At 40.3% G+C, this 17,764-nt stretch overlaps 1 protein-coding gene and 1 long non-coding RNA gene across 2 annotated transcripts; one reads left to right on the plus strand and one right to left on the minus strand.

Moving 5' to 3' along the window:
• Positions 1–441: 441 nt before the first annotated feature.
• nipal3 (NIPA like domain containing 3) lies at positions 442–6,321 on the minus strand. The gene is made up of 11 exons (XM_069720432.1): positions 6,068–6,321; positions 5,555–5,623; positions 4,952–5,123; positions 4,776–4,835; positions 4,393–4,538; positions 3,502–3,598; positions 3,207–3,342; positions 2,970–3,058; positions 2,698–2,761; positions 2,317–2,411; positions 442–2,148 (listed from the first exon to the last, which is right to left on the minus strand). The coding sequence occupies exons 1-11, from the start codon at positions 6,101–6,103 to the stop codon at positions 1,961–1,963; spliced, it is 1,152 nt and encodes a 383-aa protein (XP_069576533.1). The 5' UTR covers positions 6,104–6,321; the 3' UTR covers positions 442–1,960.
• On the plus strand, positions 2,091–11,043 carry LOC138633906 (uncharacterized). The gene is made up of 3 exons (XR_011311922.1): positions 2,091–2,179; positions 6,849–6,919; positions 10,608–11,043. It is a non-coding gene; the product is annotated as an uncharacterized lncRNA (long non-coding RNA).
• Positions 11,044–17,764: the final 6,721 nt, after the last annotated feature.

Here is a 17,764-nt window from a genome sequence, read left to right on the forward strand (position 1 = left end):
CTCCTGCTGGGTAAAGGTAACGAGGTCTACAAACATTTAATGTTTCAACATGGATTACTGTTCCAATTCTCTGGATCCACCTGTTGCACACACACGCACACACACACACACACACACAAAAAGGTACTTAATGTGTTTTTTTGTTTGTTAGTTTTTTTTAACAGGTGATTTTTAGTTTCTCATTGTTTTTAAAACTTTTTACAACGGTTTACATAAAAGTAGTCTGTTAGATCAGTAGGATTTTACTGGAATGGGATAATACTAGTTTTGCTTTATGGCCGCAGAACTAAGATTAATACAGCACATTTCATACACTTAAATTTGGAGTTGTCACTTGAATTTAATGGGGAAATGTGAAGTAGAACTGACCCTTGTCCAACATTCGACTGTTGAGGTAGAGGCCCTGAAATAGTAAAAGAAGTCTGAGGAGTCACATTAGTGTAATGTTAAGTTTCGAGTTGTACTCGGACAACCAAAAATGTATTTGAAACCGCAGGAGGCATCACTCCAAATACACCCAAACTGCATTACATTACATGTTATGACACAGGATTACATATCATTCACAATGGAAAGCAATCCTAGTTTCATTATGAGTGAGAGCCCTTGCTTTACACAGTGATGCCAACATTAAACTTGGAAACACATTTCAACAAACAACCACAGACTAGATCACTAAAAGACCCACATATACAGAACACTGTGCATCTAGCCTTTCTATTGCTGTTATATTAACACTGAAGAGATGCAGAGCTGCAGTGCTTCATGATGAGAAGTGCCTGATAGAGTACCATTTATGCTAAGATTCATTCATATATTGTGGCATTTTTCAGCTTGCAAAAGGTGACTTTTGTAACACATTGTACGAGAGAAAAATGTTGTAATTAAATACTATTATCTACATACTTTTTGTTTGCCCCCAGAATCTCCAAGCAATCAGGATAAAGGGAATACTAAAATAAACAAAAGTTTACCATGTCCAATTTTTCTTTTTTTTTAAGGATACTTTTTGATACTTCAAACCAGTTGTACCTGGTGAAGACAATGTCAAGACAACTTCCCTGCTATGAGTCATCCAAATCACACGCTGTCACTTCTATCATCAAATCATGCATCGTTATATTTTTCATTTAGACAGGCACTGAAGGGTTGCAGTTGCCTTTTGATATCTGATCTGACAGTGATTTATCACTCACCTACTTTTGTTATATACCGCCTTACAGTAATCTATCCAGTGTAAAACTACTTTTAAAGGCACATTAAAAGCAGGTTATAAGAGAACATGAATAAATATTATACAATAAATTAAATAATTGTACCCAGTATTTGGTCACATTAGAAAAAGCAGTAATTCAATGTAATCCCTAGAACAAATGGTAGAAAACTGAGTTAAAACTGTTCACGCAAGAGGCAGGTAGTTAGATCAAAGTCAAAATGTTCATTGGCAAGTCTTCTGACAAACTCTGAAAGTACATTCGAACACTGGTTGCTGGCCAACCCTTTAGGAAGAACAGATCATTGTATATTCCCATTAATGGGGGAAAAGGAACAACATTGCTTAATATTTGTCAAAGTCGGTACTCACTGGATGCTTCAAAGATGACGGAGTATAAGGCTGGAAGCTTCAAGGTGCAACACTGTCTCTGCTGTCATATTTCTGAAGCCACAACAGTCAACAGATTCAGGTTGCTTTTGTCTGCTCATTTCTGTAATTATTACAATTGACATAATCTCAAAAAAGGAAAACTTTCAAGGTTTTGGTTTAAAAAAAAAAAAAAAAAAAGAAGAGAGGAGTGTAAAGTGATAAGAGGACATTTAAAACACCCAGTGCACGCCGCCTACTGGCCCTGAAGTTGGACAGCGTTTTGGGAGAAAAGAAGTGAAGATACCCGTCCTAGCCTTTCAAGGTCCTTGAATGTTGTTTATAGTTGAAAGGAGTAAAGGTGGTTCGTATTCAGTTTCAATCTTTCTTTAGGTCAGGCTGGCCACGAGACGCATCAGTGGATCTGGAGCCGGCTGGTGGTTGTTGCAGGTTGACTGGTTGAGTAGCAGGAGCCGCTCCATCATTGTTGACAAGAGCCCCGTAGGAAAAAGAACCGTTGAAGTCTGGCTGAGTGACCAGGCCCTTTTCATGAATCGTCGGGACACCTGATGGTGGAACAGTATTAACACTGAGGAGGTAAAATTACTGTGTGATGGATCTTCAATTTTGTATTTAAAGGTTGACTAGGCATGTTTGATAACTTAAAACAAAAAAACAATTGGCCTGTGTTGCTTTAAATGAAAATAGATATAATGTATTTAAAGTATACAAACCATTAGCCACATCCATGGTGACATACGGCTCAAAGGTCTTGTTCTTTTTTTTGCTTTTGGTGATGAGAAACACGCCAAGGAAACAGAATGCAGACCTGTACAAAGCACAAAACAATCTGTTACAGCTTTTACTCAAAACAAATTTACTTCTGCTTTTCCCAACAGCACATATATTGACTTATCATAGGAGGAAAGGCACATGTATCACAAATAACATTAACAATGGCTCAGTTCTATTTAAATGTCCTAATAAGCCCAAAGCCTTACTTCCAGAAAGCGAAGAAGCAAAATGGAATTCAGTCTCTGTTATTTTATCAGTTCCACCTCATCTTTTCCTATTGTGATGTGTCAAAATGTCTTCTATGAAGGATGATTACTCACCCCAACAAAAACATGCAGATGTGAAGGACGTCTTCATTGTTAAACTCCCAGTAAAACACAGCTCCTGAAAACCAGAATAGAAGAAGTCCTTCATGTTTTCTACATTGTGTGAGTATGAAGCTGAAGCAAAGCAGGAGTTTTCAACTGTTACTCCAGCTCCAAGAGAGCTGATGATTTTCTATTTTGCTGGGCAACGAGTTGCACACTCACCGGTCCGACTTAAAACAACATGCCAATAGAGGAATCCAGCAGAAAAGAATGTCATAACTCACCAGCTACCACAGCGAAGATGGTGGAGAGGATGTAGTTGACACTGGCAATCTGGGAGGAGTCGTGCAGCTTGCAAGCTTGGGAGAGAAATCTAGGAAGAAATGACACAAAACAGTGAACGAGTACCATCAGGATAACCTCACTGAAACATAAGGAGGTGTAATTTGGTGCACCTAAAGAGTCAAAAATATAACCTGCTAATGAACGGTACAAAAGCGTCTCCAATGAAGGTGTCTCACCTGGCCTGGAAGACCACTGATGCCACCATGCACACAAACATGACACTGAAGATGGGGGAGTCAAGCTGCATGGCGCCCTCGATGCTGAGAACCAGCATGCCTGACACCGCCTTCACTGTAATGACTGTGACGGAGCCTGTGTGCAAAAAGTACAGCAAAACACAGAACAAACAAGTAATACGATTCATTTCCTTTAGACCACTAAAAACATTTCAATGTATCCTAATAAATATCGGTAATAGCTCGACTTAGTAGACGATATGAGATTGACCGGCTTTTAATGCAGGAAACTCACCCAGTAAAGCGACCAGCAGCAGAATAATAACGAGGTAGTTAGCTCTGCGCTGCTTGTAGAAGTATAAAAGCAGGCAGAACGTGATAATCCCCAAGAGCTGGTAATTAGGAAAATAGCAAACGATAAACACCAAATTAATATCATATAAACAAAACATGAAGCACTGGAAGGTTCAATAATAGCACAATTAATCTAAGAGCCAGGGACAAGTGTGTCTGCTGAATACCAACATAACTCAAGAATTTTGATGTTCGGTGCAAGTTTGGGGAGCAGAATTTGTGCCTAAAGGGAAGATCAAATAATCCAAAACAACAAAAGAAAAACATGACGTACAACACAACAGCCCCGCAGTAAATACTAACTTAGTGGAGCTTGTTATTGTAGAGATAATGTAATGGTCTGCACGTGACCACTTTGCTCAGGCAAAAATTATATCATCTGATGTTGGTCTCCACAAGCAGACTTTCAACAACATTGAATGTTTTTTCTTGCCAACTTTACAACCTCCAGCCTCAAAAATGACTCCCTGGTGCCGTCCTGCAGGTCTGTCGTATTACTTGTTAAGGATGTTGCATCGACAGAACATGAATGATGGTTCGGGAGGTGTGTGAAAATTGTATTTTGTAAACCCAGAGGTGTAAAAGAATATAACTGCCTCTGGATTTTGCAATTGGATTTTGTTCGGGATATACAGCATGTCTTTATTGAGCGTGCTATCAAGCAGCGTCTTAGATTCACAATTGGCCGATACATCCGAATCAACTGTTTAATATTTGTTTACTCAGTGTGGGATGGAAGTTCAGCTAAGAAGATCTATCGACAGGCAACACTAGATACATGTTGATAGAACCTTCTGTACCTAAACTTTTACAGTAAATACAAATATCCTACCAGATACAGGAGAACAGGCCACCCGACAATGTGCTTCACAATGTTCTCGGCTTTGAGTTTTTCATGAGAGTTTGGTCCGAATGCTACAAAGAGGTATGTTCCTCCTATTGTGAGGAAGTAGCCCAGGAAGGTCAGCCAATATTGCTCTGAAATAACATAAAGCATGCAACTTATTAAAAGCAATCTGTGCTTGTTAAGTGAGAGTCAGCACACTTTTATAGGGTGGGTACATTTCAAACAAAATAGTCCCGGTACTGAGAGAAACTCCTTGACTGTGTCAGAGTCACAAGAGCAGCAGAGAGAATTTGCATACGATGGCACGAGTTCAGTGTTATTTGCATGACTGTCAGTTTAATTGCACATAATACTTATTCTGAACTTACTTGCAAAGTCCTTTGGTTTCGTTTTCTCACGCAGAAAAATAAATCCCAAAATTGAGCTTGCTGGAAAACATTTTGAAAGGAGATGTTAGAACAAACTTTCCCGTTAACAAACATAATAATTGGCTGTGTAGCTGCCAGTTCTCACGATTACTTGGGAACATGGAGTTAATACTCACTCAGTATAGACACCGCATTCAGAGGTGCTACGAGAGCGAGGGGGGCGAAAGCGTAAGAGACAAAGTTGGCTCCCTCCCCAAGGCAGGTGAATACAAAACCACACCACCAGGTTTTCGTGCGGTAGAAGGCACGCTGGTCCTTTGTTCCCGCTAATGTCAAATGGTTGTATTTCTGCAAGTGAAAAGCATGCAGGTAAAATACAGCAGAGACAGAATGTACACAGAAAATCCTAAATGTTATGCGTAGCTTAAAAAAAAAAAAAATCACATATGAACCCACAGCAGGAAATAGTTTTGCGAGATGGATATTGTAAATTAGAAAAAGGGACAAAATAAATTACATGGGCGTATCATGAGAGGACAACTGAATATTATTTGATCCGTTTAAGATAAAACCCTGTATTGACAGCCCTGTATTGACTGACTAGTCGACCCAGAAGCTGTGTACACACAGTGTTGACGTAAGAAAACATCGTACACAGCAATTAGTCAAACAAAACTGCTCAAACCACTTTTAACTACTGCGTCAGGGCACCTGGATGAGACGGCAGGCATTTTATTAAATACATGTTCAGGGCTTTTACACAGGAAGGGCGTCTGTACCTGAATACTTAAGGAGATGCTGACAAGCACATTTCCAAAAATTGCAAGTAAAGTCCCAATGAGGTTGTCCTAAAAAAAAAAAAACAGAAAAGAGAAAACGTTTGTTTATGTTTAATAAAACGACCCAAGCTTTCTGTTCAATTAAAATGTAACTTTTAACACAGCAAAACAATGGTCCAAACATAACATTTCAGAAAACTCAAAGGCCTGGTGTTTGTGTTTGGATCCTCGGGGCCACCGTAGCCAGAGGATAAATTCACCTTTCTTTTCATTATTCTCTGTAAAACTTTTCAGTTTTAACTGTCGGACGTGTTGATATTTTTTTTTTGTCTACAGTCGTTTTAAATATACATCTATAATCCTCTGTATTTTCAATTTTTGTTACAATATTTATTTTGTTATCGCGAAAGGACACAGAAGCAATCGTTGTACGAATTTTAACACCTGAAACACAGAACAGGTAAAAACGAAATATTAACATACGATTAAAAAGCAAACTAGTGAGCGTCTCACCGTGTAGGAGCCTCCTTCGGCTCTGTTATGGTCCATGTTGTTCGCCTTCAGAGGCAATTATTATTATTTTTTAATTATGAGTTGTAGCCAAACATTCAAATAACAGATACGACATCTTATCCCGTTGCTTTTCGTTTGGCTTACGATATCTAGCGCTCATTTTTTGTTGTTGTTGTGTGCGTTTTTCTAGCTTTACGCTGGAAAAGGAACCATCTTTAGGGCGAGGAACTGCTCATTTCCGCGATTGAATTCACTTGCGCCTTGACGTAAGACGCTCAAATCACATGACCGCGTCCACGCGTGACGCGGTTTTATTCTAAATGTGTTTTCTCTTTTTGTGCGTCTCATCGTGTGAGTCTGCAGTGCTGCGTGCGAACAGTAGGCGGTGCCATTGAGCTAAAACTGATCAGACCATTCACAGCGTAGGAGGAAGAAAATTATCATTTTAATTGGTGCTCAAATGCCAGTAAACTATTTAGATCACTTCCCCTTGGTCATTATCTGGATACCGTGGACATTTCCAAGAATAAGTAGCTTAAGTGTGTCATATAAGCCAATCCATTACAGTTATTCTCATGGATTGGGTGACATGATGTCTTCACATAAACAAATTCACCCCTAATACTGATTAATTCATTAATGATTCATGATGATTACTGATTCATTAAATTGAAAATAAGTATTCCTCTTCTGATCCTCCAAAAAGAAACGGACACTCACCACGGCATCGTAATATAATTCTGACTAACGCTGATGGTATGTTCTCTTTGTGTCATTGCAGCAGTGAAGGAGGGACAGTACAGCACGTCAGCCACACTGTTTCTATTACAATAGCTGTGGAAAAAAACAACGGTAGGTCAATAGAGGGTGTGAGCTACTGTTGTAACAGACAGGAGAGATTTGTTTATTTTTTATTTCAAAAGCAAATAGTTAGGAACAGATGAGTCATTGTATCCACATGCAATATTGGCAAATAATTAAAAACGAAATAATTTAATTTGCAAACCAGCAGGGGGAGGGAAGCACCATAGCCGGGAGAACACCATTGGTGGAGCAGGAAAAGTGCTCAAATCAAAGCCCAAACATTCCTATGTTAATGAATCAGCCATTTGATGTTTGAGTGATGCTCATCTTGCATTTTAAATACCTCAATACGTGAAAGTAATGAGATGAAGGGTGTGCTTTTAACTTCCCCTTGTTTTTTTTTTTTCTCACTGGCATGATGTAAGAAAAGCAGTTCTTTGTCAGAGCTGTGAACTGAGGATTTCTGCTCATATTGGTCAGATTGCATTTTTTTTTTAATCAAAAGAAATGCCTGAATATTTGTTGCCAAGAAGTTGATATATTCTCCCCCTTCCTTAGAGTTAAAAAAAAAAAACCCACGATTAAATCATTGTGACTTCCAGTGGCAGAAGTTGCAGAGTTGTTTTCTTCCATCACAAGAATTATTCGGACAATTTGTGTATGTTCCTAAAGGGGGTTGTTGTTACATTCCTGTCTGTAATTCATGAAGGCAGTCTAGGTTTGCTTGGATCTATAGCAGCTCCATAAAGTCTGTAGCCAAAACATCCTCTCCTCCCAATCTACAAAGCCTTTGTTGCCTTCAGTCACAGTTAAATGTCCTTAGCGAGTTGTTGGAATGAGACGTTACGGCGTTGGGGACCGTGATATTTATTACAGCGACACTGATTACAGGCCACGGACTGCATGTGGAGGAAGGTAGATAGACGCAGTGAACAAGTGCTTCTTCCTCAGGGTGTTAACAGGTGTATGAAGGTATGCAGGTTAACCTTTTCCACTGCACTCATCAGGAGAGATACGAATCACGCTATTACTCTTCAGTCAAAGTGTAAGGATTGTAGCTTATAGTAAAGATAATAAATACATTACTGCATCAATACTTTGCATAATAAAGTTATAGTTTGCTTTTTAGATCATGCAAACATTGAAAAATATATTTTGTTTGGTCGGAGTTCAGATTAGTTTGAATTGAATGTAATTAATTGAACTTGTCACAAAGCTGTTACACTCACCGATGCAACGAAAAGATCATGTTAAATGGATATAATAGATATATAGGTTTCATAAATACCTCTAAAATATATAAAAGAAAAAGTAACTGGAACATGAGGAAAATTATTTTAAAAAAGAAAGAAAATATCTAAATACAATATTTCGAACAGCATGAAAAACAGCAGAAAAACAAATGACACACATCAGACCTGCCGTCAAGCTAAATATGCACACGCTGATGTTTGTAATTTTAATGTCTCTTCACCATCATTTTTATTGTTTATTGTCAATAAAAAAAATTAACTTTTGTGATGGTTTGAAGGCTAAACAATGCAAAATATAGCTAATTTCTATAGAAAACAACACTGAATGACTTTCATGATTTTTTTTTAATGCAAATGACAGACAAACATCATAATAGACTCATCAAGAAGTAACATTCAATGTGCCTCTGAGTCATTAGATATGCAAATGTCCCATAAAGCATCTATTTAAGTTATTATCTCCCATTGTGTTCCCACAAAACAGTTCTGATTATTTATTATGTATTTATTTATTATGATTCATGATACTTAAAGTATGAATAGATTTGTTGAGACCCTGCTGGGTCAGAAGTCTTGCAGGTGAAGGTGTGTCCCTTCCTCAGGACATTAGGTGATGCTGCTTACTGGACAGACCTGTTCACTGCCACCTGTGTTTGTTTTTGTGTCCCCTTCAGACAGCTTTAAAGTCTTTGTGGAAGAATGAATGGATTAACGGGCTGTTGACGATGATTCAGTGTATCAGAAAACGCTGCACAAATTGAAAAGCATCCATGGGTCTGCAGCTAACAATTATTTCACTTAGGGATTCACTATTTTTTTGATTCATTAAGTAATAGTTCAAACTTCAGCTAAAATTTCCAAGAAATGGCAACAATTTGTTAAAAAAATAAAAAAAATAAAGCAAAAGCAAATCAAGTATGATTTCCTAATCCCCCCCCCCCCCCCCCCCCCCCCCCCCCCCCCCCCCCCCCCCCCCCCCCCCCCCCCCCCCCCCCCCCCCCCCCCCCCCCCCCCCCCCCCCCCCCCCCCCCCCCCCCCCCCCCCCCCCCCCCCCCCCCCCCCCCCCCCCCCCCCCCCCCCCCCCCCCCCCCCCCCCCCCCCCCCCCCCCCCCCCCCCCCCCCCCCCCCCCCCCCCCCCCCCCCCCCCCCCCCCCCCCCCCCCCCCCCCCCCCCCCCCCCCCCCCCCCCCCCCCCCCCCCCCCCCCCCCCCCCCCCCCCCCCCCCCCCCCCCCCCCCCCCCCCCCCCCCCCCCCCCCCCCCCCCCCCCCCCCCCCCCCCCCCCCCCCCCCCCCCCCCCCCCCCCCCCCCCCCCCCCCCCCCCCCCCCCCCCCCAGAAGACAAAGAAAAGCAACAAATTGAGAAGCATCAAACGTTTGTAAGTTTTTCTGTAAAAAGGACCGAGACCGTCAATCAACTATCCAACTGCAGATTTTTTTTTGGTCCGGTGATTAATCAGTTAATCCAGTAATTAGTTCAGCTCTTGTAACAATAAAGATAATATAGAACTTTGTTGATTCCGAAGAAAATGATTGTGCTGAGTAAAACCAGTAGAGTAATAACTTCTAATAGAATAACAATACAAATAAGATGACATTAATAAAACAAATACACTGAAAAAAAAAATCATATTTGCAATGATAATAAAAAAAGTAATATTGCACATAAAAATGGACAAACATACCAGCTTTGGAGGGATTTATCCTCTTGATCAATCACTTAATTGTTCAGTCTATCAACTATCAAAAAAATATTTAATTTGACAAGCTGCAACAAGGGAATTTCAGAATTGTTCTGATTTAAAAAAAAAAAAAGATAAATGGATTATCAGGATTTTCTGTTGATGATCTTGATCATTTGATCGACTCTCTGTGCAACCCGCCGTCCCCATGTGCTCGTTGCAAGGCAGAGGTCATAGAGAAAACTGAGAAACAGCCTTTTTATTTCCTTTTTTTGTGGCTTTGTGTTAAAAAAAGAATTCCGTTGACATCATAAGAGTTTGTTGAACTTTTACACTTCTGGCGCCGAGTTGCAACACCTGCACGTTTTAAATTGCTTCTGTATCCTCTAATTTACAAGAGACAAGGGGCTTTTTCCAACTAATGCATCCTGAAATTTACATTTCTCATCTTCAGCTACTTTTATAGACCCAGAAAAAGAGTTTTATTCTTAAATTAAACTGTTTAAAAGCTGTTTAAAAACCTATTTATTTCCCCTGGCCTATCCGCTTTGATCTTAACTTGCCACTTTTGTGTGATTTGTGTTAGTTTGTCTTGATTTTCATGTTACTTACTTTTAGTAATCCATTCTTTTCGAATGTATGACTGCTTATCTATGTGCGGCACTTTGGGCAACCTTTGTTGTGTGTTAAATTGTGCTATACAAATACATTTTGATTGATTGATTGATTAAAAGATGATCTATCGCATCATTAAGTTGTGTTTACAATCAGCAGTGTCTGTGTTCTCTTCTGCCTGTTCCTTTAGATGCGTGGGCGCTGTCCAACATCTCCAGAGGAATGCACGAACGTTGGCGACAAGCATTGCGGTGTTTATTTAATAACTGCCAGGCCCATTTAAAAAAAAAAAAAAACCAAACAGACCAGCATCCCTTTGTAATGACTGAAGAATGCATATACGTTAGATAGGAGAAGGTAATGAAGGAGATGTATTCATTGCAATGTGGCACCATGCAACAGGAAGACACTTCTCCATGAGGTGATACTCCAACGTGTGCTGGAATGTTAACACGTTATAAAGTGGTGGCGGAGGAGCAGGCTTTTCCTAAATCCTCTGCGGGTCCAGGCACGTTGTGAACACCTGTAGCAGTGAGTCTGAGGCGACAATGACAACACCATAAAGAATGCTGGATTTAATATCTGAGTGTCATTAGGCACATGATGACTTTGGGGTGCAATGCCGATTGTGTTCACAAACCAACCCTGCGGGCATCCCTCCAGAACGCTGGTTTCGATCGCATTGTGTGCGTGTTGATCCGTCAGCCAAACATGGTGAAGAACGATGTGCGACAAAAGACATGAGACAGAAAATAAACGTCCTACAATTACAAATGGTTTTTCATTCATTTAGTTTCTTCAGCGACTTGTTCCTGTTTCCTGTCGTGGGAATCTGGAGTCTCTATTGGGCCCAATGCCAGGAGGCAAATTTAATTATTTAAAATTTTCCGAGGAATTTCCGAGGAATTTTCCGAGCAATTCCGAGGAATTGCTCTATTTTTGCATATTGTTATCAGTCAACGATTTCCTTAATGACGATCATGTCAGACACAAGTTGTGATTTCTAATTTAGAGCCAAAGGGCCTTTTAAAAGATTCTAATCCTGTCTGCCATTTATATGAGAGCTCAGTTTCCAACTTTGTCAAAATTCACAGTGATTGTCCTCAAAAGTACAGATGTATTTAGGATGGGAGCGGCAGAGCTGTGTTCATCTTATCTCCTAGTGGCCCTTTGCCTGCTCTGTTCAGTCCGAGCTCTGTTGTGCTGTGCGTCTTACCTGGCTATTATGTGTGTGAGGAGAATTACAGTGTGCTGATCTCTATAATTAGGATATCTTGCATGAGCACTGATGAAAACTCCCAAAGGTTGTAAATTACCTTTCTGCCTTGACTCCATTATAGACAGGGAGCCTGTCACATGGAGTACAATACATGAGTAATTAGGACACAATTATAGATCATATAGGCTTCTTTCAATTGTGGTCATCATACTTCTGAGCCTCTCTTTAGATCATATTAATCCTTTTTCCATAATGACACATGAATAGAGAATTATATTCTTATGATTTAACACCTTGTTTCTTTAAGTACAATTTAAGATCCATCTTTTGTATTTCAGATACATTAAAACATTTATATAATGATTATTTCTCTACAATGCATTTATCACACATTTACAATCAAATGCTTTATGTTAACACTAACCCAAGCCCATCAACTATGCATAAGACGTTCTGATCCCCTCATATCCATTTTCATATATTCATAATTCTACGATTGCTATTTTTGTCCACTCAATTCCTCCCACGTGGGTTCCCTGTCTAAAGCTTTCTTAGGCAATTTTTGGTTTTTTTCCTATAAAAATATAACTGACAACAGATTTTTTTTTTTTCAACTAGAATTCTTATGAAATTATTCTGATGGCCATGCAATGATACTGCATATGACAGAGTAACACTTAAAACAACATTCACTTCAGATCCTCTGTATTATTATTCAGCATTGGAGACATAAGCAACCAAAAATGTCAAATTCCAGCACAATTACTCTAAACATGGCTTCATCCTTCACAGGATGTCTGTCGCACCTTCATAACTTTTAGTTTGTGCTCAGTTAAAACTCAGTCAGAGTAACATAGAGTCGATGTTGTGAGAACCCACATTCAGCACAGTTCAAGATGTTCCTCCTCTCACCTGCAGTTATGAAAGGAGTAAGGTAACACTTTGTCTCGACTGTTGACTCCGACGTGCTGTATACATTACACACCTCCGAGTTTTGCAGTGAAATACTGTGTATGTGTGTGTGCCTGTGTGTGTGCATGTGATTGTGTGTGTGTGTGTGTGTGTGTGTGTGTGTGTGTGTGTGTGTGTGTGTGTGTGTGTGTGTGTGTGTGTCTGTGTGTCTGTGTATATGTGTGTGTGTGTGTCTGTGTATATGTGTGTGTGTGTGTGTGTGTGTGTGTGTGTGTGTGTGTCTGTGTGTGTGTGTGTGTGTGTCTGTGTTTATGTGTGTGTGTGTGTGTGTATGTGTGTGTGTGTGTGGGAGTGTGTGTGTGTCTGTGTGTCTGTGTATATGTGTGTGTGTGTGTGTATGTGTGTGTCTGTGTGTGTGTGTGTGTGTGTGTGTGTGTGTGTGTGTGTGTGTGTGTGTGTGTGTGTGTGTGTGTGTGTGTGTGTGTGTGTGTGTGTGTGTCTGTGTGTGTGTGTGTGTGTGTGTCTATGTGTGTGTGTGTGTGTGTGTGTGTGTGTGTGTGTGTGTGTGTGTGTGTGTGTGTGTGTGTGTGTGTGTGTGTGTGTGTGTGTGTGTGTGTGTGTGTGTGTGTGTGTGTGTGTTTGTGTCTCTGGTGTGTGTGTGTGTATCTGTGTATATGTGTGTGTGTGTGTGTGTGTGTGTGTGTGTGTGTGTGTGTGTGTGTGTGTGTGTGTGTGTGTGTGTGTGTGTGTGTGTGTGTGTGTGTGTGTGTGTGTCTGTGTGTGTGTGTGTGTGTGTGTGTGTGTGTGTGTGTGTGTGTGTGTGTGTGTGTGTGTGTGTGTGTGTGTGTGTGTGTGTGTGTGTGTGTGTGTGTGTGTATCTGTGTTTATGTGTGTGTGTGTGTGTGTCTGTGTGTGTGTGTGTGTGTGTGTGTGTGTGTGTGTGTGTGTGTGTGTGTGTGTGTGTGTGTGTGTGTGTGTGTGTGTGTGTGTGTGTGTGTGTGTGTGTGTGTGTGTGTGTGTGTGTGTGTGTGTGTGTGTCTGTGTGTCTGTGTATATGTGTGTGTGTGTCTGTGTATATGTGTGTGTGTGTGTGTGTGTGTGTGTGTGTGTGTGTGTGTGTGTGTGTGTGTGTGTGTGTGTGTGTGTGTGTGTGTGTGTGTGTGTGTGTCTGTGTATATGTGTGTGTGTGTCTGTGTATGTGTGTGTGTGTGTGTGTGTGTGTGGGTGTGTGTGTGCCTATGTGTGTGGGTGTGTACATGATGAGAAGAGGAATTTCCTTTATTCTGTTTTTGGCTCTCAGCTCTACATTTTATTGGCGTGTTATTCTAATTCGTGTGCACTCACTGATTGTGAAGGTTGTAGTTCACTACTTTAGGTTTGAGCCTGTTTTTCTGGCATGTTTGGAATTAGAGTTATAGTTGAGAAACGGCTTTAAAATACTGCTTTTACATAATAATCCAACAATATTTAATACATCCCTCTGCACAGCCTTCCTCTTACCATGCAGCAGTTATGTCTGATTTACACACTGCACTTGCAAAACGATTTAAATACTTGCTGCAGCTGCCCACCAGTACGACCCAGTGGCGCGTCGCGTGTAATGCATGTTTCCACAAGTGTGTTGAGGTGTTTGCATTTACTCATGCTAAGTTAGTATTGTACAAATACATAAGAAGTGCTCAGGCGTGGAGTGAGGTTGTGCAATGTGTAAGGTTTTAGGGTTGCTCTACCTGACGCTACCTTCATGCTTCCTGGCTGTCAGTGCAGCATGATTTAAGACTTGGGCCACAACGCACAACGTTATCCTGTCTGCCTGTTTGTGTGTGTGAGACAGAGACATCGAGAAAGAGGGAAAGCTGCTGTCTGTCTGAAACCCGAGCAGAGAGAAGACAGCAGAGAACGAACAAAGGCCAGTGTTTCATTTTCTGTTTTTTTTCTGTTGTCTTTAGTTGTTCCTTCATATTTTCAGCACCCTGCAATCACGGCATCTTGTTAGCTTTGGATTCAGGTTAAACTTGTTGCAGGAGACGACAACTCCCTCCCTCCCTCCGTCCCTCTGTCCCTCTGTCCCTTCCTCCCTCCCTTCCTCTCTCCATCCTACACCCCCCTCAAACCACACACACACATACACACACTCTCTTTCTGCCTTGTCCACCCTCCTCCTCATCTCCTCCCCACATCTTTTCCAGACTTCCATTCACACTTGTCCCTCGATTTGCGTTTTCTTTTAAATGGGTGACAAGTCGCATTTGTCTTAAAGGCATGACTGTCTCTCCCCACCACCTCTGTTCTTTATGCCCTTCCCTTCTCTCATCCCCCTTCTTTGCACTGGAGGGTGATTTCTCTCTTTCAGGAGAGTTACACAATAGCAGGTGCATGTCTGCCGGATATGATTAAAAATGATTCACCCAATTATTGACCTTAGTCTAATTAAAACTGCATTTTAATGAGACTGCGCTTTCAGTATCATGTGCACACAATCTTTCTGCATTTAGACCCTGCAGTATATGTTATACCTTAGTCCCTTTTTTCTTTTTGAAAAGGTATTCGGAAAATGTTGTTTGCGATGCAATTTTATATTAAATATATTATGTATTTAGTTTATATTATAATCATTTCTACATTTAATATTTTTATATTAAAATATGCGTTTAAAACATTACAAAATGATGCTTGAGCTTTCGATGGCTGTTGCCACCCAAATGGTTCTCGGCGCTCAATTTTGAGTGTTTCACCCTTTATTTACAAGACATTGTTGGCACACATCCAAATACCCATTACAACTATGTCAGTAAAAGCATGGACATTTAGAAAAAAAGTCATCTTTTTAAGAATAAGTTGAAAAGAAATAAAAAGAAAACTGACATCAAAAGTTTTTATAATCACAAACCCATACTGAATAAAATAGCAGACAACCTGGATGTTTTTTTTAGTTGTTTTTTTTTATAACACTGAAGAACATTAATGATAGTTTTAAACTTTGGCTGTGGACCAGGCCCAGAGGTCACAGGATCGTGCATCAATACGTCAATCTTCCGTGTTCCCTGCCTGCAATGAGGCGCACCCTGCTGCGAACCTTGAGCAGGGCACGTTGTGATTGTTCTGGAGAATTGAGGAGAAAAGGAGTGCGTGGTTCCTCCAATTCTCCGACGAGTCAAGACATGTAGACTGAAACTGGGCGAGACGAAGAAAGGAAAAGGGAGGGAGAGAGAGAGAAATAGATTATAGGGAAGTATCACAGGTGAAAATGTCTTCCCTATGATCATAGAAAAACTTTGTCGGGTAAAAGTCAATATGAACTTTATTCACAAGTGATACGTTTGAATATTTTTACTTATATGTTTATTTTTTTCTTCTTTTATATAATTATTCGATATTTACAGAAGAAACATTTTACATTTTAAAAAATTGTTGTAAAAACAGCATTAGCACATTTTACAAGAAGCACAAGGACATTAAAATAATGAAAAGTGACATATAAAGGAACATAGACAATTGAAAGACAAAGCTACCAAGGATCCATTAAAAAATAGTGTTCATTCTGTAAATAGAGAATGTTTATACAGAGGTGACATGCCAGCAACAAAAAAAAAAAAGTGAGTTTCTGTGAGACAGTTTCATCACTGAACCTGGGGCAAGGTGGTCTGAACATGTTCCCTGCTTTATTTGGGATGATGAAGCAACAAGCCTGGAAAGCTCTCCTCCTCCACTATCCCACGGGAATATCACCACTCATCCATAGAAAAAGAGGGAGAGAGAGGGATGATGGGTGGATGAGGGAAAAAAAAAAAAGAAGGAGGAGGAGGGAAAATAAGGGGTGATCGGAAGGTAGAAGAGAAACAGAGGTGTTTATAGTCAGCAAAAGGAAATGATGTACAGACAAAGTGGTTCCTGCTTTATTATTGAGTGATAATTGATGGAACTGACACTTGTACTCGATTGGGTGTCATTTCCCAGAAACATATTCTCACTGCTTCCTTCATCTTCAGTTTCCACTTGAATTTTACCCGCAAGTGAACGTCCATGCCTCCACAATCACTGATAGTGCATGCTGACATGGAGGAGATTGTATATACAGGCACATTTAAAAAAACCATGCACCCTCATTAGACTCTTCCAAACAATTGTGACACAAACAAAGGTTTTGTGCTTTAATTGCAGCAGTGTCCTTTTATGTTGGCGATATAGAGGAGATTGTTGCAACTAGTAATATCATGTCTCGTGAATATGAGCTGCACTGTATCTGCTGTGAAAATACACTGACTGCGTGTTGTATTTCTGCCTGCAGGGATTTTTTTTTTTTTTTTAATTTTTTTTACCAAAATATCAGCACTCTCTCTCCAGAGACAGAAAAAAAAATGAATATATGGGTCTGATCGATCTCCACAGAGAATCGTTTCCAGTGCATCCTACTGTGTGTATGTCTCGGGTTAATTTCTAAAACTGTTGGAGAAGCCGCTGACCAATCAGCATTGACCACTAAAACTCTACCACTGCAGCTACATTTAGAAAAGAAATGAGTCTCAACTGAATGCTGGTTGCCAACCTTGGTGATGACATGACTACAAAGAATCACTGGGCCCATGCAGCCGCAACATAGCCGAGCACATAATCCCACGTTAAACTGCAACTTGTCTTCTTTACGCTTAGCTTTTTGTGCAGGTTAAATACAAAATATATAATTTGTGACAATTTGCGGCGCTTTAAGCAATTATATTGTTCATTTCCAAAAGAGCCATGCTAGCTCAACCTGTTTCCAGTCTCTATGCCAAGCCAGGCTAATGGCTTTTTCCCAAAATATGACTATTATTTATTTCTATCTTGCAAAACATTTAGTATGACCTTTTAAACTCTATCAAAATGTACATAATTATTTCAGACAGTAGAAACTTAATACGTTTCATACTAAATCGCATTAGAGTTCCATCTGTTCTGGTCACGGTGCACTTATGCACATTTTTATATTGCTAATTGCTGCAGATTAAAATCCTCCAGAAGTCACTTATGAGGGGAGGTTGTTACTTCCTCTGGCCCAAGTGGATCCAGAATGAAACCTAATATGGAGATGAGCCCAATACCTGCTCAATGGTTGAGTGTGGCTCCTCTAAAGTGGCCTAAACACTGTATATTGGCTGCGTGTGTGTATGGAAATCTAACAGGCTTCTGTTGCAACAAGGGATTTCGAATCACTTCTTACCCTCAAATTGTAATCTTAC

This window comes from Brachyistius frenatus, unplaced genomic scaffold (assembly GCF_029030835.1).
Source record: "Brachyistius frenatus isolate BFR_SWC_R1_liver_20210118 unplaced genomic scaffold, ASM2903083v1 Contig_240, whole genome shotgun sequence".
In the NCBI taxonomy this organism is placed as follows: domain Eukaryota; kingdom Metazoa; phylum Chordata; class Actinopteri; family Embiotocidae; genus Brachyistius; species Brachyistius frenatus.

Coding starts and splice junctions, on each gene's coding strand:
- nipal3 (XM_069720432.1), bottom strand. CDS start 6,103: ATGGACCATAACAGAGCCGAAGGAGGCTCCTACACG. Junction 5,624..6,067: donor CCGAAGGAGGCTCCTACACG/GTGAGACGCTCA, acceptor TTTTTTTTTTAG/GACAACCTCATTGGGACTTT. Junction 3,343..3,501: donor GCTGCTGGTCGCTTTACTGG/GTGAGTTTCCTG, acceptor TTTTGCACACAG/GCTCCGTCACAGTCATTACA.